Genomic DNA, 21367 nt, shown 5'->3' on the forward strand with positions numbered 1-21367 from the left:
TCTGACCAGCTATCAATCCATTTGACATTCATATAACCTCTAATCAGTACCATTATTTTTTCCGTAATTGCAAGCTACCTATTCCTCTCCGTTTCAATCAAAGCCATTTCAACATAGACAGAGACCCATGACTTGGAATGATCTCTAAGACTTAGTATAACTGTATTTCCATGTTATAGTTATAGTCTGTTACAGTCTAAAAATGGATCTGAGATTAAAATGAAGATGTATAACATAGCTTACCTTAATTGTACCCTGACTGTTAGCAGCAATCAGCACATTGGACTCCTAGAAAAGAATAAGAACTTTTAAAGTATAGAGAAGGATTTCCTGGAGGGCAGTCCAAGAGAATAACTTCTTCTTCATCCTTCTTTCTTCATTTCAACCTAAGACACCAATAGAATCTAAAGTGGAGAATCAACTTTAACATGTTTTAACTGCGAATTTTAAACATCAAATCTCATATTTTGAGGATTATGTTTGAGTTAGAAAAATAAAATTATAAGCAGAGTAGGAAAATTTCAAATGTGAAGAAAAATAAAAGAAAAACAAATTACCACCGGAAGAAAAACCAAACAAACACTGAAATAAAACAAAAAATGAATATAATGAGAAAAACAAAGCACATAATCCTCTCCACAGAAAACTCTCCATTCCTTTTCTCTTATAAAACAATTGATGTAAATGCTGTCAACACCTTTGGCATAAATCTCTATGGACAGCTATTTGGTATCAGGAAACCAGCCAAAAAAAAAAAAAAAAAAGTGACTATTCATGTGATAGCAGAAGAAAAGCTATCTTTTCTTCTAATTATTCAATCACTCAGTATATGCACTTTTAATAACTTTGGTGATTACTTCAACAGAATTTATGTGGTAACATATCTATTATATCCTAAGCCTTAGGAAAAAATATTCCTCTAAAGAGTAGGAAGGGTAGGAAAAAGAATGGACAAGACTGAGTTTACCAGAGAGAATCTCATTAAGAAGAGCTGGGGCATGCTTTCTATTGGAAATAGTTTAGTAGGGCTCTGGAGCTTGGAAGTGTATAGAAGTCTTTTTACTTTTTAGAGTAGGCTGCTAAAAGAAGGTAAAGAGATTCAAGACTGACAGAGGCCACATGGCTGATGAAAGACTGAGTAAACTACTATCTATGAGAAACGGATAAAGTGGACCTCAAGCAAAGATAGGATTTGCCTGAATGTCCTAAAGGCTTCATGACAAAGTGAGAAAGAGAAGAAAGAAATGGATTTGCACACCAAGAAAGTTACTTTATCCATTATGAGCTAAACTTTAGTTTCTTCAATAAAAGAAATCTGTGCTCTACAAACTTACACATTTCTATTTTTTAACTTTTCCTTTGATTCCTAGTAAAGTTACTCTTGAAAAATGCTCATCTGGTTGCTAAATAATAATAATTTCTTCCACGATCCCCAAAATTTGGGGGATCAGAATATTCTTTGGATGTAATCGGTGGTAACAGCATCAATAGTCACACTGTATGAAGTAGTAATAAAGACATGTTTTTTCTAGGGATGAGTATGGACATCACTGATGATAGGGTTTAGGACACACAGCCCCAAAATATGTCACCTTGCCAAATGTGAATATTTTAAGCTGAAGGAGTTTGAGAAAAAAGCAGAAGCAGTAAAGTCACTCTGATCTCCCACTCACTCCATCCTTCTCCCCTGAAATAGGCCATAAAATCCTCATGTGAGAGGTGCCCTGCCTACACCCAAGGTTAAGAAGCATTCTTATCTGCAAAGACAAACGGACACTAAAAAGACTGAACAAGCAGGACTTGTTGAGTTCCTCCCAATATTCAACAGTTACCTCATACTCCTTTAACGTACCCACATTTCTATACTAGCTACTCTTCACCACACCTAGCACAAAATACAAAGGTATGTTTCTTTGGGTCTTCATTTCCTTCCTATGTCATGTAAAACTGCTACTAGATAAATTTGTATGGCCTTCTTCCTCTTAGTCTGTCTTGTCTAGTTTTTAGACCCCACTGGGGACCCTAAGAGAGTTAAGGAATACATTTTCCTCCCCTACATTGATATGGTCCTGGCTGAGGTTTTCCCTTAAGTCAGCTCATTTATTTTTGAAAACAGTAACATAAGTAATATATAGTACTATTAGAATTAGTTTCAGTATTTACTTTGGGGAATAATAGGCTACTTCTAGGACCAAATAAGCACAGAATAATTCCATATGGGAGTGGGGGTAGAGTGAGGGGGCAGGAAGATAAGTTTGGTATTTATTTACTCTTTTAGCCACCTGAATTAAGAAACTGGTTGGTTGGAGTGAGGTTAGGATATCATTAGGCAATATAATATAACTCACTCTGAGCTGGTCAAAAGGCAGAATTTCTATGCCTCCCTCACAAAACAAAACAAAACAAAACAAAAGCACAGTGTCACATCATACGGATTTTTTTCTAGCATGAATTTTAAACAAGCTACGTGATATCACAAGCTAAGTGGACCAAAAATGATTCTTCTGTGAACAACTTCCAAATAGGAATAATCAACCTAATTTCTGCTTGGGGAAAGACTCCAGTCTCTAAAAAAGCAACTGCCACCCATCATATGATGCTGCAGTCACCAAGAATTGCTCTCTCTGCTACACAGAGAGGAATGCCAGGAAGATGAGAAATTTATAGCCTAAAGCACTCTTTCTTACAGCCATTTTGGTTCTAAGTCACCTTTAATACAAGAAGGTGACTAGAAGAAGGCAGAGAAAGCTAGTGGAGATAAGGACTCACTCTGGGGAAACGAGGAGGGGATCTACCTCTACCAGTTACAGACATTATGAATTATGTAATTCAAACCTCTAATTCTTGGTGGAAGTTTGGAAAACCATGGTATATTATCAAACAGTATGAAAAATTGGGCTTAATATAAATAAGAGAATCTAATCTAGTTATATTATCACATAACAGGAGTCTGAAGTCTATATAATTACTAAGCTAAACCCAAGAAGTAAGATATCTGATAACTCCCTGAAATGAATACACAATGTGCATAACCTCAGGACTGTTACGGTACTATATTACATGCTACCAGAGGATTAACAATAACATCTTTTTCTTGTGGAAATAAACATCTCATTTATAAATGAGCCAACACAGCTGCACAGCTGGAACTGCTTTCTGGGGACTAATATATAGGTGAAAGGGTGTCCTAAGAATTCTTAGAAATACTCAAAACAATTCAAAATTAACAAATAATGAAAGAAAAATAACAGCTTTACATCTCAGCATGCCCTTTCCTCTAAAGACCATGAACTTTTATTTTTATTTTTTTAATAAAGATTTATTAATTTATGTTAGAGAGAGACAGAGAGTGCATTTGAGAGTGGGGGGACAGGGGGAGAGGGAGAGAGAATCCTCAAGTGTACTCCCTGCTGAGCAGGGAGCCCAAAGGGGCACCTGATCCTACAACCCCAAGATCATGACCTGAGCCTAAATCAAGAGTCAGCGACTCTACTGAGCCACCCAGGTGCCCCCAAGACCATGAACTTTTTAAAAGGGATTTAGGATTACCTGACTTTTAGCCAGGTATTAAATTAACTCTTGCATGCAACAGAAAAATAAAACCAGGTATTTTATTTCAGCACAGAGGTATGGAGGTGATAAGTACAAGATTATTGCTATAGGTTTTGAGTGATTCTTGTTTGCATTTTGAATGCTGGCAATTCTTAGCTGTAACTGAAGTCTGCCACAGCCCAAACATGTAAGTTCTGGCTCAATGGGTTGCTTTATTTGCTAAATAAAATTAAAGTGCCAGTCAGTAATTCTCATTTTTTTCTCTTTCTTAAAAACTGGCAGTTTAGACAAACAAACAAAAAAACTGGCAGTTTTGCTGCAAAACTCTCTTCGGGGCTAAGCTAATAATATATCTATTTTCTTTTTAATATAGAGAGATTTAAAAAGATAATGGAAAAATTAGCAGTAAATCTTTTATAAAAATAGAAGACACATACACAAACACCAACTTGCTTAAAGTCAATGATACTGTACTTATACTAAAACAAAACTAGCATCCACTGGAACAGTTTTCCCACTGATGGCTTGCTTATAAAAGTGCCATTATAGCTAATACATTAAGATCCTAAGCAAGCTCACTTGATTTGCTATTGGAGGATTTACTCTTAGAAACTGAGATAACAGATTTTGAATGTAAAATAATTTTACTATATAAATGAGAATGTTTAAAAAATAAACAATAATAAAATAAAAATAATAAAATAAATAATAAATAAATAAATAAATAAATAATAATAAAATTAATAATAAAAAAATAATAAAATTCCATTCCTAGTTGTAAACAAAGTAAATGGTACAGATTTGCTGTTATACTATAAGCAACTAGAAAACTTAACGGAATATATAAAACTACACTGGATAACAGGCAATATAGAATAATGATCTTTATAAGAAGAGAAACAAATGAGGGGAGTCCTATAGTCACTCTGGCTTTCTGCATGGAGGCAATTTCTGAACCACACAGCAAGAAAGAGAATCCAAAGAGAGGAATCTAAACAGACTATACCAGATTCACTAAGCTGAGGAGGCAGATACAAGTTCAGAGTATCTGTCGGGCAGGTAAAGTTTGTAGTGCAAAGTATCACAGAGAAGAAAGTCAAACAAAGTAGAGCTCCAGGAATCTGCATGGGAGTGCCCTTGACTGTGCATTGTTATAATAAATTACACATGAATAGTGTTAAACTACACAAGGCCTAGAAAACAGAGATTGCCACTGGCAATCTCTAATAACATTATCAAATGCCAGACTTCACACAGTTAGGAGATGTTTGAGCTTTGAGTAGCCTGAGTAAAGAAACCTCACTGAAAATTTAGAACATTCAGCAGAGTCCCCAGAAGGGTCATGCCTTGTTAGAAGAGCTATATTAGCCTTAAAGTAAATGTTTCTCTGGACCAGGGATCAGCAAACTATAGTTTAGCCCACTGCCTATATTATATGCCTATATTTCCATTAAAACTAAAACATAGCTGTGATAATTTGAATATATATATATATTCAAATTATCATATATATTAGATATTCAAAATATCTATCTATCTATCTATCTATCTATCTATCTATCTAGAGAGAGAGAGAGAGAGAGAGAGTCTATGGTTGCTTTTGCACTAGAGTAGAGGAACTGAGGAACTGCAATAGAGACCGTATGGCCTGCAAAGCCTAAAATATTTGCAATGCGGTTCTTTAAGAAAAAGTTTGCTGACTGCTACTTTAGAGTCATCCTAATAAAATTTAAAAACAAGTGTAAAAAAAATCAAATTTATTTCCAAGACCAACTTTCTATCAAAACAAACTCTGAAGCACCTGGGTGGCTAAGTCGGTTAAGCGTCTACCTTAGGCTGAGATCATGATCTCAAGGTCCTGGGATGGAGCACCACATCAGGCTCCCTGCCCAGTGGGGAGTCTGCTTCTCCCTCTGCCTCTGCTCCTCTTCACCACCCGGCTTGTATTCTCTAATAAATAAATAAAAACAAAAACAAACAAAAACAAACAACAAAAAAGAAAAAACCTCAAACTTTAATACTTTTAAAAAATAACTGATTAAAAAAAATTTTTTAATGTAATCTCTATCCCCAACATGGACTCTGGGCTTGGACTCACAAACCCAAGATCAAGAGTCACATGTTCTACTGACTGAGACAGCCAGGCACCTCCAAACGTTAATATTCTTAAAAACATTCAACAAAATCCAAACACTCAACAATTAAGCATTCACAATGTATAGCATTCAAGAGGCAAAAAGTATGATCCAGGGTGGAGGGGAAAAAAAAAAATCGATGAATAGAAACAGATCCAGAAATGATAAAGATAATGGAAGCAGCAAAATGAGGATTTATAAAGCAGAAAGAACTATACTCACGTATTTAAAGGAAACAATAACTTTGTAAGAGAAATGGAACACATAATTATTGAGACCAAATGGAATTCTTTAAAAATTTTATTTATTTATTCATGAGAGACACACAGAGAGAGAGAGAGAGAGAGAGAGGCAGAGACAGAGGCTGAGGGAGAGGCAGGCTCCTCTCAGGGAGCCTGATGTGGGACTCAATCCCAAGACCCTAGGATCACACCCAGAGCCAAGGGCAGATGCTCAACCACTGAGCCACCCAGGCATCCTGACCAAATGGAATTTCTCCGTGTGAAAAGTACAGTTATCTCAAATTAAAAATTAACTGGATGAACATAACAATGAACGAAACAGTGGAGAGACTAAAACATCAATAAAGCTGACATGGGAAAAAGAAAATCCAAATTGAAGCTTAAGAGTAAAAGACTGAAAAAAAAAAAAGAGTAAAAGACTGGAAAGGTTAAAAAAAGAGATTAGCATTTGTGTGACCAACAGGACAATATGCAACCTAATAAATGTGTAATTGGAATCTCAAATAGCAAAAAACGTATATGAAGATAGAAGGTTAAAGACTTTCCAAATCTGAAAAACATAAAATACCCACAAATACCACCACATCAAGACACATCATAAATTACTAAAAATGTGTAAAGAAAGAAAGAAAATGTTTGAAAACTGCCAGAGGAGAAACAGACATTACCTATGGGAACAACATCACCAATCTGTCATCAGAAGCAATAATGCAAGCCAATAAAACAGTATCTTTAAGGTAATCAAAGAAGAAAACTGTCAATCTAGAAATATTATTCAAAAGTGAAATATTATTTAAAAAAAAAAACTAAAGCTGAGATAGCAGATCTGCACTGTAAGAAACTGTTAAAGTTCTTCTACCATATGAAAACTCTGATCTAAACAAAAAGATGGAAGTGCTGTAAATGGTCAATATGTAGGTAAATATAAAAGATATTTGCTCTTGTTTTTTCTTTTAATAGACAATTACCTGTTTAAAGCAAAAATAATTAACAAGGCATTATGGTTATTATAACATAAACAGAAGTAACATATAGGACAGCAAAAGTACACAGGATAAAATAGGGAAATAGAAGTATATCATTGTAAGGCTTTCCCGTAAAGCATAAAGTGGTATAATCTGAAAACAGACTATGATAAGTTAAATACAAATATTATAAACCTTAGAGAAACCACTAGAAAAGTAAAGAATTAGTATAGCTAATAAGCTAGTAAAGGAGATAAGATGAATTATAATAATACTCAATAATGAAAGAAAGGAAAGGAGGAACAAGGGAAATAGAACACAGAATAAACAGAAAACCAAGAGCAAGATGGTAGACAAATATCCAACCTTACTAATAAGTAAATGGTCTAAATAATACCATGAAAAGGCAGAGATCATAAGACTTGATAAAACGGCAAGACCAACTCTATGCTATCCATAAAACACACTTTATTAAAAACAACAACAACAACAACAAAGATACAAAGTAAAAAGAGGGGAAAGTAAACCATGCAAATATTAATCATAAGAAATCTGGAATGCTTGGAGCATGTGGGTGGTACAGTCAATTAGCATCCAACTGTTGGTTTCAGCTCAAGTCATGATCTCAGGGTTGTGAGATGAAGTCCTGTGTTGAGTTCTGTGCTCAGCCCAGAATCTGCTTAAAAACAGACACTCCTCCTCTGTCTGTCCCTCCCCCTACTTGCACAGGCACTCTCCCTCTTCTTCAAATAAATAAACCTAGAAAGAAAGAAAGAAAAAGAAAGAAAGAAAAGAAAGGAAAGAAAGGAAAGGAAAGGAAAGGAAAGGAAAGGAAAGGAAAGGAAAGGAAAGGAAAGGAAAGGAAAAAGGAAAGAAAAGAAAGAAAAGAAAAGAAACGAAACGAAACGAAACCTGGAATGGCTCTATTAATATCAGAAAAAGTAGATTTCAGGACAAGGAAATGAAGGGGAATGAAGGGGAATGAAGGGGAATGAAGGAAATGAAGATTTCAGGACAAGGAAATGAAGGGGTTATTTTATGATTAAATAAGGATTAATTAATTTTTAAAAAATCTAAATGTATATATATCTAAAACTGAGCTTCAAAATACACAGAGTAAAACTAATGGAAATGAATGGAACAGTAAGTCCACACTTGTGTTTGGAGACTCTGGTATCTTCTGTCAATAATTCAAAGAATAAGCAGATAGAAATTCAAAGATATAAAAGACCTGAATAATACTACCAAAAACAAATTGAGCAAATTAAATATTACATAAATCTCACTTAAATGGCAAAAAGTATACCTTCTTTTCAAGTACATGTGAACTATTCACCAGGACAATGTGCAAGACCATTAAACAAATTCAATAAACTTAAAAGACTGAAATTTTGCAGTATATTCTCTAACCAAACAGACTCAAAGTAGAAAAAAATAACAAAACGACATCTGAAAAAATTCCCTAAATATTTAGAAATTTTAAATAACCCAGGACTCAAATAAGAACTCACAAGGAAATGAAGAATTATATTGAACTAAAAGGTACTGTAAAGACAACATATCAAAATTTGTATAACTTACAAACATACTGAAAAGTATGAAACATACGTTTCAGATAGAAAAGTCTCTCTCTATATGCTTGTAATAATAAAGCAAAAAGGTTTAAAATAATATTAATGTATTAATGTGCAGCCTAAGCTAGAAAAAAGCAAATTAGATAACATAAATATAATAAGCAGAAATCAATAAATGAGGTAAAAATAGATAAATATTAAAAATAAAAGCTAGTTCTTGAAATAAACTGGCAAATCTCTAAAAAGAAAAGATAGATGGAAAAAAAAAAGATAGATGTAAGTTAACAATGTCAGAAATGAATGAGCGGATCTTCACTAGCACCCAACAGTTATTTAGGAAGATAGAGAATAAACAATTTTATGCCAAGAAAACTGAGGCAATGAAATGTATAAATTCTATGAGAGATGCAAATTCCCAAATATGACAGAAGAAAGATAAAGTAAGAATACAGAGGACAAAAGAACACTTCCAAACTTAGCTTATAAGTCAAAGTCAGAGAAAGACATTATAAAAAAAAAAAAAAATGCAGACCAACTGCCTTCACAAACAGATATAAAAACTCTTAAAAAATAAAGAGAACTTTGCCACATACAAAAAGAATAATGTATCATGTTCAAGTGAGATTTATCCAGATATTCTAGTTGGCTTCTCTCTCTCTCTCTCTCTCTCTCTCTCTCTCACACACACACACACACACACACACACACAATGAATGTAAGTCACCGTTTTAAACAGAACAGGGAAATCACATCATCATAATTGACACAGAAAATTCATTTGACAAATTTAATACCCCTTCATAATAAAAACTCCTAGCAAACTAAGAACAGAAAGAATTCCCTCAAGGTGGTAAGGGTTTCCTATGAAAAACTTAGCTAGGGGTCACTTGAGTGGCTCAGTGGCTGAGCATCTGCCTTTGGCTCAGGTCGAGATCCCAGGGCCCTGGGATGTAGTCCCACATCAGGATTCCTGCAGGAAGCCTGCCTCTCCCTCTGCCTATGTCTCTGCCTCTCTCTCCGTGTGTCTCTCATGAATAAATAAGATCTTTAAAAAAAAAATTAGTTAACATCATACGTAATGGTGAAATATTGAACTTTCTTTCCCAGACTAGAAGGGAAGGACGTTTGCTTTCACCATATCTATTTGGCACTATATTAGAGGTCCCCAGTGTAATAGTCAAAAAGAGAAAGAAAAAGCACACAGATGAGAAATGAAGAAGTAAAATTGTCTTTATTTATAAATGACATGACTACCTATGTAGAATAGCTTAACAAATCTTCAAAAAAGCTGCTAAAACTAATAAACCGATCTAGCAGGGTTGTCAGATAGGATGTCATTACTTAAAAAATCAATACAGCTCTATAAATTAGAAATGAATAATTAGCAAACAGATACTAAAAAGACACCATTTATAATGGCATCAAAAACATGATTTAGAGACAAGTCTAGAATATGTGTAAGACTTACACACTGAAAATTATAAAACAATGTTGAAAGATATCAAAGAACATTCAAAGGAAGGGACAGATTACCATCTTCATACACTCCCATAAAACAAGAATGGTTTTATGTGTAAGCCTTGGTACTCACGATGATAAACATTTTTTTTAACCAGAAGAAAGAGAACTATTAAACAAAAATCAGAGTATAGCCCTTTTCTTATTTTTTTCTCAAATGTTAAGCATTATGTTAAATGGGCTTCTCCTCAATAAGTAATTCTGTTGGGAAAAAAAATGGGAAAAAATTTTATGTTAACAAATCTGAATATTTAAACCAAGTAGAAAAATTCTTACAAAAAAACAACCAAAACTGAGCAAAACACGAATCATCTGACAGGTATTAAAAAAAAAAAAGTCAACTGTCAAAAACTTTTTATCCCTCAGACTTGTGTGACCCTATCTACAAGTTCAGTCAAATATTCAAGAACAGAGTACTTCCAATATCACACATATTGCCCACAGAAAAGAGGACTCCTTAATTTGTTTCATGAGATTTAATATAATTATGAAATCAAAATGTGATGAGAACAATCCAAGAAAGGAAGGTCAATGTTATTTATGAAAACAGATGGAAAAATCCCAAATGAAATATCAGCAGGTCAATTTTAACAATATATATGAATAATACATCTTGACCAAGTTGGTTTTATTCCAATGATGTAAGATTGATTTAACATTAGAAATAAATTATCCCATCAATATTTAAAAGATAATTATTACATCATCTTCAATAGGTACAAAATAAAGCAATAATATACTACAGCTTCATTTATGATGAAAACTCTCTGCAAGCTGAAAATTCAAAGAAACTTCTTGTAAGTTTTCTATGAAAATCTTACAGCAGAAATTATACATAATCATGACATATTCACAAGTTTTCCCTTTTGTGAGTAACAAGATGAAGATGCGACGGATTATCACTTCCATTCAGCATTATACTATAGGTCCTGGCCATCAAAATAAAGTGAAATGATTAAAATTAGGTACAAAATTGGGAAAGTAGAGATTAAACTTTCATTACTTGTGGATCACATTATTATGCACATAAAATATTCCAAGAATGTAGAAATAGATAATTAAAATTAGTAAGAGAGTTAATATGCTGCTGGATTAAAAAATGGGGAGAGTAACATACCATTCCTAAGAGGTCATAGTGACATCTTTCCTTCTCTCTCTAATATTTACTGGTTTACTTGAACTGGTAATATATAAGGTGGTAAAAATTCAAATAGTACAAAGAATAGGAGAAAAGTATCTCTCAATCCCTTTTTCTGAGTCTCTGAAGCAACTACTGTGATCAGAAGTGAAATCTTTCCAGATAGGGTAGCTATCTGGAAATATTTCCAGTGGCTCAGCAGTTTGGTGCCTCCTTCAGCCCAGGGTGTAATCCTGGAAACCCGGGATCGAGTCCCACGTCAGGCTCCCTGCATGGAGCCTGCTTCTGCCTCTGCCTGTGTCTCTGCCCTCTCTCTCTCTCTCTGTGTGTCTCATGAATAAATAAAATAAAATCTTTAAAAAAAAAGTAAAGAAAAGAAATCTTTCCAGGTAAACTTAGCATTGTTACTGTGAACTTCAATACTATAGTAGGATCAAGCACACCTTCAGGGCTTTCTCAACATATAGAAGAATCATAAGTTTTCTATCTGGTGATTCTACTCTCTCCTTACCTTGTCTAACTTTCAGGTAACAAACAACCTTACTTTCAACTTGGGATTTCATCCTTTAAAGTGACAAGCCACATTTTATAAGCCCCTTGATTACCTAAGAGAAGTCTGTCTCTAGGTTTCTCTTACAGAAGGAGTAACTCCACAGAGCTCACTTCTATATTTCTGTACATATTATTAATTGGTCCTCAGGATGAAATGGACCTGACTATATAAGACAAGCTATATCCTTAAAATCAAATTAGCAAACCATATGGACAAAAATACACTATATAGTTAGAGTGACAAAGTGGAATGAATAGTCATTGGGGTCACAAACACTTTTCAGATCACTAGTCTAAGATTTCCAAACTAGGTTATCATGAACAAGTTATTAAACCTCTCTAAATCTCTGTCTTCTCGACTGTAACATAAAACTGAGTTAATAGAGCTAATGAAAGGAAGGGAACAGAGAGTTGTTATTAAATAAAACACATCTATAAATATCTGGAACAGAACATGTATCTTTGTTAAGTGAGCATTATTAGGAGAAAGTAGATTCTTTTTTTTTTTTTTAAAAGAGAGTGTGTGGGGAGGGCAGGGGGAGAGGGAGAGAAAAAATCTTAAGCAGGCTCCACACCCAGGTCAGAGTCTGACTCAGGGCTTAATTTCGCCATCATGAGATCATGACCTGAGCCAAAATCAAGAGTCATTTGTCTGGGCCACCCAGGCACTCCAAATGAAAGTTCTTCTAATTCCAGGTAAGAGTTTAGAAAAAGAAGGTAGCCAAACTGTCAAAAATCCTGAGAGTATGAAAAAATTGTAATAATGGGTTCTTGGATTTGGCATTAGATGGATGACCTGGTAACCTCAAAGGCAACTCTGTCTGAGGTTCAGTCTATAGCAGTAGGGGCCTTTGCATAAGTTCCTACAGCTAACTCAGTCTTTAGAACTTGGCTTTTACACAAGTTTCTGGAAAAAGCTTTCCCTAATCTCCAAGGTGATAAGGTAGTTACCTTCCTCTCTTCAAATTGCTTCCATAGGAAGAATAAATGTCGATTAAGCACTTTCATATCATGATAGTGGCGGCTTCAGTATAAAGTTTATTAATTTCATGCCATTTTATTCATGTATCATTATCCATCCATTTATCATTAGGGTAGATATTATGTCAGGTATTCTGCTATGTACTAAAGTTCTGAAGATGAGTAAAAAATGAAGTCTGATCTTGAAATTAAAGAGTAAGAGGGCAAATGGACTTTGTTTTTTTTGTTGTTGTTGTTAAAGATTTTATTTATTTATTCATGAGAGACACACAGAGAGAGAGAGGGAGAGTCACAGACAGAGGTAGAAGCAGGCTCTATGCAGGGAGCCCGACGCGGTACTCGATCCCGGGTCTCCAGGATCATGCCCTGGGCTGAAGGTGGTGCTAAACCGCTGAGCCACCCGGGCTGCCCCAAAGGGACTTTGAAATAGAAAACTACTCCTTTATTGTCAGAAATATATTTCACAGGGACAACTGAGGAAGCAAGAAGGAAGTGTCCTCTCTGGGAGAGAGAAGAACGGTTTCATATATAAAACCACAAATGGAACATGAAAAAGTAACAGCTACAACTACTCAAAATAAAAGGGTATTTTAGACAAAGGGACATAATCGTACAAATGCCATGAGATTGGGGGGAAATGGTGTTTAAAGATGATGACAAATTATGAGTCAATTTGTGTATTAGTTGATTAGATGAAAACCAACAGGTTGGAATAAACATGTAAAATAACTCTCCCACACCAGAGTAAGGATTTTACTTATGGACAAGTAATCAATGGCAAGGAAAGGACAGAATTACTTTTTTTCTAATACTGTTCTATTCCCTCAGTGATGTCCCACTCCCCTTCTGTGCCTCCCCCAGTCACCTAGAGTCACTGTCTTTAGTTCTATCCCTTAATAAAACTCTTAAATCCACATCTATTAAGTTAAATAAGGGAAATTCTTACAAAAAGCAGAGAAAAAAAAGGATGCAGGTGGGAGACACTACCTATTCTCAAACATATTTCAAAGTTGGTTTTTTTTTTAAAGTAGGCTCCAAGTCCAACATAAGGCTTGAACCCATGACCCCAAGATCAAAAGCTGCATGCTCTACTGACTGAGCCAGGTAAGCATCCTTTAAACTTTTTTTTTTTAAGTGAATATACTGAAACACTTTTATTATGATGAGGATTTTCTTTGAAAGAGAGAGAGAAAGAGAGGGTGATAGGGGGTACATGGAGATGGAGAGAGAGAATCTCAAGCAGACTCCTTTATGAGCATGGAGCCATATCAATATGGGGCTCTATTTCATGACCCTGACTGCGAGCATGACCTGAGCTGAAACCAAGAATTGGACACTTAACTGTGCCACCCAGGCACCCCAATATAGTGAAAGACCTGTAAATAAACAGGTTTGTAATTTGTGAGTCTAACTTTAACATTTTTTTAAAAAGATTTTATTTATTTATTCATGATAGACATAGAGAAAGAAAGGGGCAGAGACACAGGCACAGGGAGAAGCAGGTTCCACCCCGGAAGCCAGACGCGGGACTCGATCCTGGAACCCCAGGATCACGTCCTAGGCCAAAGGCAGGCACTAAACCGCTGAGCCACCCAGGGATCCCCTAACTTTAACACTTTCAAAAGGAAACTGAATACAGAAAAAAAGTACTGATTATTTAATAACCTACCTAACTAGACCATATCCAATCTTCTCTCAGTATAATGCACTCCACACACTGCTATGAAAATATTCTCATGTGATAGTTTCATCTTCCTGAACTGATGCCTACACAAGAAAGCTCATACTTCTGTTTTCAGTATGGCATTCAAAACTATGTAATCTGGAACTTCTCTCATTTCCCAACAGGATTCTACCTCACCTTTTTCCTTTAGACTATTCTATTAGAAGTTTCTTAAACACTGATTGCAGTTTCTCTCATCTATAGCTTTATTCACACTGTTCTCCAGGCTGAAGACAGTGCAGCAAGAAAAGTGTTGGTTTTGGAGCCAGGCAGAGCTGGATTCAAATGCTAACTCTACTACTCCTTATTTAGTTGTGTTATCTTTAGTAATTCAGTTAAATTCTCTGAGCCTTAATTTCACTTGTAAACAAAGGTCAAAAGTATATACCTTAAAAGATTCATGGTGATGACTTTGAATTAAGATAGCACTTAGTATGTAATGCCTGGCTGATACTAAAAAGATGCTGGTCTATGATCTTCTGACCAGGCATGTCCTTTATCTCTGTCTTAGACCTTCTGAAACCCTGTATGCCTTTATGAAGTCCAGCACAAAAGCCAATATCTACATAAAGTCCTCCATAATTCTATCAATTAAAAGTAATCTCTCCTCACCTAGGGTCAATACTTCCAGTGGTAATTCTCTTATAAGGATTTCTTTCCTTCAGGCTTATACCACAGTTGTTTATAAATAATTCTATTGGGTTGTAAATCATCTAAACATGTTTTATATACTTAGGAATGTACTTTATATATTGCAAAATTAAAATCTAATGAATTAAAACAGGTACAAGTTGTCCAGTTATATGGGTTAATGTAGAAAGTGTTGAAAATGATGACAGCAACATTTATTATTTATTAGTCATTAACCTGGAGTTTTTCACTATCTCAATACTTTCCATATATTTTCTGTATCTCAATAGTTTCCATATATTTTCTAATTTTGTTCCAAAATATTAAGTGGAAGATCCTATTATTCTGATTTCATAGAAAACAGAGATATACAAAGGTTATTAACTTGCCCAAAGCCTCAGAGCTAGTATTAAGTGGCAATAGGAAGCCAATCTGGCAACCTGACTCCAGGACTCTTAATCAGAACACCACCCTAAGACAAAAGTTATAAACAATGCATGCCTCCTCCTACCCCATGGATGTTTAAAAGCACGACCTTGCCAAATAAGGATCTCAAAAAATTCTGAAACATTTTCTCCCCCAAAGCAACTTTACAGTCTGTGTTGTAAAACTAAGGAAGGCAAGTACTTTGAAGATCTTACTGGGAGAAAAACAAAGCTAAGACATACCATCTTTGAGACAGAGTCCTCCTTTCAGGTGATAGAACGCTATTACCTGAAATCCAAGAGCCGCAGTGGGGACAGCTAGTAAGACTTAATATAAGTGGTCGGTCCTCAACACTTTGTCCTACAAGCACTGCATTTTCTTCTTAAAGTGTCTGCTAAGTTAAAACTGTACATCCATTTAAATCCTTCAGACAAATACTCAATATGATGAAACAGGTAAAACACTATGTACAACAGAGAGAATCTGTTGTACTCTCCCTAGAGGACATAGAACACGAGGAAGATGCCTGAATTTAAGATCTTCCTTAAATAAACATAAACAAAGAAGTATATACAATTTTGAGGTTAACCAACCAGGTTTCAGTCTATATTGTATCTGTTAAATTCCTTAATTTTCTCTCCATAGAATTTTTTTGCCTAATTTGGCATTCTCTTTCTTTAATGAACAGATAGCTTTTCTTCTCATTGCCAGAAAAGAGTGTTAATTTGGAGTGAGGACTGCAGTGTCACTTCAAATAAAAGATCATATATATTTTAAGCTCTTTTCATACCAAAATTATAAATATATAATAGGGACTTTTGCCTCATTTTTTCTCTTTGGTGTGGGATGGAAGAGTAGTGATATATTCAAAATGTATCTGGAAAACTGAAATGGCTTCTCTTCATGTATGAGTTCATGGACTCTGTACACTGTCAAATCTGATTTTCACTCAGGATCCTCTAGCAACCAAACACTTTAAATTGAATTTGACCTTTCAGTTTTTCTATTGATGCATGATCTAGAGTTGCTTTATGAACATCCTCTTCCTCTCCCTTGAGTTGACATGCAAATATAACATGCAGAGATTTTTAAGTTTTTCTTCTATCAATGCTCTTGTTAAGTGATGGTGTTCAGTTATCCAGTTTCTTCAATCCTTTTCATTTTCTTCAAATCATCTCAAAACCTTCATAAACTTTCCCATGGTACCCTCTAACTTAAATACAAAAAAGACAAAATACACAAAGTGCTAGCATTTGTTGCTTCATTTTCTTGTGCTAGAGTGGCTTTCCTGACATACAGAATCATTATTTTATTAAAACCACTCTTTAATATCACTTTTATCTGAATATGAGTCATCAGGAGAATCCTCCACTAGTGTGTGTTCATTTACACACACATTTATACAGCCATAAATCTATGCTGTACATGGACAGTATGTGAGACCCAAAGATAATCAAATCAAAGATAATCAAACATTACAAAAGGATCTCCAAAGATTTTTAAATAAATGCCATTTGTAAGCCTGACAGTTTCTTTTTTGTTTCTTACCTTCCTTTTAGCATGTGGTTTTTCTGAACTGACTTCATAAATATATATGTAAATAAGTCTAGGAAAAAAAATGAGCACAAACCTATAATCTATTAATCTATCAATAAGAGGTCCTGCTCTTTAAACTGAAATGTTACAGTTACCCCTCCCTGCCTTCTATTATAGAGGATCTTAGGCTGAATTACTTGTTTCAATTGAGTTTGTAAGACAGACAATAAATGAATTCTGTGATCTTACAAACTAAGATTCTCTTTTTATTATTGTCTCATTTTACTACCTTAAAAAACCAACCTTTTATCATTATCACATAACCAATTGTTGAACACTACAGGCCACTTACTGTGCTAAGGAGTTTATATGAATTATTTCACTTAGTCTCCACATAGCAGTCTTATTGAGGAAAATATTATTTTCATCCTCAATTTACAAAGAAGAAACATACACATATACAAAGTTATAGAATAGCAAAGCTGTGAATCAACGTATGAAGACTGATACGATACACCAATTGCTGGTTTGTAGCATACTGATTTAATAAGCTTATCACACGCAGGGTCTCAACCCAAATTTATACAATCAGTATGAAAGGAGAAAGGGGTCTTAGGTGAACATTTGGTATCCAAGGGAAAGCCTCAGCTCTTATATATTATGATGGATGTTACATTTCAAACTTCATATACGTAGAGTTCTTTCTCTTCATGGAATCTGGTCTTTTATGGATCTCCCCAGAAGTATGATTTCAAGTAATATCACTGGAGAAATGGGCTTGACCCAGAACTAAAGTGAAAGCGAGTGTTCTATAATCAGTATCTAAGGCCGTGCCAGTACTATACTCTTCCCTGCCAATCCCAATTCAAGATCTGGGAGATTCTGGAGTTTCCTTATCACAAGGAAATCCTTTCAAGATTATCCAGTTAAATCCAAATCCTCTCTTTCCTCTGCACTGTTGTCCTTGCTGAAGATGGTACTGGGCTCCTATCTAAGCCTAAAGTATAAAGATTATTAAGAACAGAATGATATAATCCACGATTAATAAAATAGGTAATTACTTTAATTTAATAAAGTATATTATCTTCATCACATCACACTGCATTTTTTTTCATTCAAATACATGTTCTTATAACTAACTTATCTAATAAGAGGAAAAATATTACTCTGCCAATTAAAAGGACTTCTAGATTTGGTGGCTTATATTTTCATATTTAAAATTTTTAAGCTTTTTAAAATAAAATTTTTCTGAATGAACTGTGGAAACATCCTATAATGAAGATATTTCTATAATCAATCTAAGACAAAGTGGACCAGATTTTTTTTTTTATGGTAAACTTATGATGCTCTCAGTGCTGGATATTTCCTGTATCTATAACTAGATTTAAGAAAAAATAGTACTAATCAGATAGAAGACATAAATGCATATAAAATTCAAATTTTATCTAAAGGTAAAAGCACTTAATGTGATCATGACTATAAACATCAAATATTAGGGACGCCTGGGTGGCTTGGTGGTTAAATGTTTGCCTTCGGCTCAGGGCATGATCCTCAGGGTACTGGGGTCGAGTCCCACTATTGGGCTCCCTGCATGGAGCCTGCTTCTCCCTCTGCTTATGTCACTGCCTCTCTGTGTGTCTCTAATGAATAAATAAAATCTTTAAAGACAAAAAAATAAACACCAAATACCAGCCCACTAAGTTTTACCACTGGATCAGTCTCTACATGAAAAACTTTTTTTTTTCCTACATGAAAATTTACATTGATTAAAAATGATATGGTTATAAACTGCTCCTCTCTTTGGGAAAATGACCCTATACATGTATAGAGATTGATCTACGATTTCTTTGTAGGAGTTCTTCTAAGATGTTTTACCATTTTGAAAGGCTAACAATACAGCAACAACTTAAGACTTCAAAGTAGTCAAAAATCATGTCTAAGTGTCAATTTAGAAATGTATGTGTGTAGACAGAAACACATACACATATACATACCCAGGAAGACAATGGAGACTCACCTCCACCAGAATCACCAGACTGTCATCCCTCCTCCCTGTCTCAAACTTATTTTTTTCCTGTTAAGACCTTCTTATATTTGGTATCCAAAAAAAGTTGTGTTTACATTTAGAGTAAACATAACAGAAACTGTTCTCAGGGGTGGATATTAAAACTATTTAACGACACCGACCTATCAGAAAAAAACTAATATAGCTATACCATTACTTACCTGATTGTCCCTGATTTTAGCACATCCCTGGCTATAAATGTAGGTTATAATTCTATTTAATCTTTAAGTATAAAGTAAAGACACAAATATTTCATCTTACAATAGGATTTAAAATTCATATTGTGAAGATCAAATTCTGAGCTTCCTCAAGACCTCAAATAGCAAAGAAGATGTATAATTGATGGTGCTGGTGCAATGTACAAAATACTTGTCTTCACATTCAAGTAAATCCGTCTCTAATTACTATGTCAGCTTTGATTTGTTATATTTTTATTTATTTATTTATTTATTTATTTATTTATTTATTTATTTATTCATTCATTCATTCATTCATTCATTCATTCACTTATTTGAGAGAGGGCGAGCACAGGCTAGGGGAGGGGCAGAAAAGTAGACTCCCCACTGAGCAAGGGAGCCTGACACAGTACTTGATCCAAGCATTCCAGGATCACAACCCAAGCCAAAGGCAGATAGATGCCTGACTGAAGCCACCCAGATGCCCAAGATTTTAATTTCTTGTGTAAAGAAGTAGAGCACAAATAATGTAAGTGAGAGGCACCTGGGTGGCCTTTGGCTCAGGTCATGACCTCAGGGTCCTGGGATGGAACCCTACAACAGGCTCCTCACTCAGGAAGTCTTGTTTGTCCTTCTCTCTGCCCCTCTCCCTACTTATACACACACACTCATTCTCTCAATAAAATCTTTTTAAAAAAATAATATGAGTACAAACTCTTAAAATGATTCATCAAAACGAAGATAAGAGTAGACTAATGACTTCCAAACAGTTTAGAAAAATAAGGCTACTTATTCAATATCTGTCTGATCCAGTAACTGCCCAGAGTAAGAAGTATATGGGGATTTCAGAACCACAAACAAGGACAGATCCCCACGCAATTAGTTATAAATAAACCCCTTGTGGTTTGCTTATAAGCACCCTGGTGCTATTCATTAGCAAATGCTACTGCAGCTCCTTCCCCTGCTGACAGCTCCTCCCAAACCTGGCCCCTCAGCCCCCTCTCCCCTGCTCACAGAACACACACACTAAGAAAACCTAAGATTGCAAGTTTAGTACTAATAAGTTAATACTTAGTAGCTAGCTTTGCCCTGGTAATAAGCATTCCTAAAATTTGTTACAGACTTAAAAGTTTACATAAACTGTGTTTGGAAAAATTGCTTTCTTAATGACAAATCAATTCCTAATGAGAAAAACTTCATGGAAGCTACCTCTGATTAGCTTCCTCATATCTAAAGACCTCTACTGATAGCCCTGATGAGTTAGTCAATGTGATCTCTCATGAAAAATAGTATTTCTAAATTCATTCCACTTCCTGGCTGTAGGTTCCTGAATTCAACAAGCAATACCTAATCTTAAAACCATAAAATATTTAAAAACCAGTTAAGATGGATGCAGAAGTAAACTTACTTGGTTGTCTATTAAAAACCCAGTACACTTAATTGGCTGAAAGAGTAAACAAAACAGAAAGCCGCACTTGGAATGCTGGTTTTAAGGTTGTATGGAGGGGAACGATCAGACTTAGCCAGCTGTCCTAAGCCAGACAGAGACCTCCATGTTTATGTAGGATCACTGCAATTTGTAGACAAAAGGCAGTTTTTCCATTTGTCCACATGGTTGGTTACAGGTTCCATTACTGGTGTGTTTCATTATTAAGAAACCTTTAGTTATCCAGTCTTTTCTATACCAACTTCCCACCTGTAAGAGGTTCTCATTTAAATACATGTTAATGCATTCAAATAAACTATAAGGGAAATAAACATATATATATAAACATATATATAAACATATATATAATATATATAATAAATATATATATTAAAAATATATATAATATATAATATATATATAATAAACATATACATATATATATAAGGGAAATAAAATCAAAGTGATCTTTACTCTAGGCATAAAGGTTGTCAAGAACATATACAAGAGAAGGAGGACTGAGATACATATACAAAAAATCACATACATCCACCACCTTTCCTTCATTTTCAGTGCTTTCCAAACTCTTCTCCTTACCCAGCCCTAATCAACTTAATTTTCCTTGCCACATAACAACTCAAATATTATCTTTCAACAGCCACAACTTCCCTCACATACCAATACCTATGAACTCTGGATGCTCTCCTGAATAAAGTGTGAAAACAATG

At 34.8% G+C, this 21367-nt stretch overlaps 1 protein-coding gene and 1 non-coding gene across 6 annotated transcripts in view; both read right to left on the bottom strand.

Annotated features, from left to right (window-relative positions):
- The window catches only part of COP1 (COP1 E3 ubiquitin ligase), a 247303-nt gene that overhangs the window by 4092 nt on the left and 221844 nt on the right, over nucleotides 1-21367 (bottom strand). For all 5 annotated transcript variants that reach the window (XM_072733092.1, XM_072733089.1, XM_072733091.1 and 2 more), the window contains one exon: nucleotides 244-288. In XM_072733092.1, the coding sequence (XP_072589193.1) occupies nucleotides 244-288 (45 nt within the window). The remainder of the gene's footprint in view (nucleotides 1-243; nucleotides 289-21367) is intronic.
- On the bottom strand, nucleotides 20708-20846 carry LOC112921894 (small Cajal body-specific RNA 3). Its single transcript, XR_003235336.1, has one exon.

Source organism: Vulpes vulpes, chromosome 13 (genome assembly GCF_048418805.1).
Source record: "Vulpes vulpes isolate BD-2025 chromosome 13, VulVul3, whole genome shotgun sequence".
Lineage (NCBI taxonomy): Eukaryota > Metazoa > Chordata > Mammalia > Carnivora > Canidae > Vulpes > Vulpes vulpes.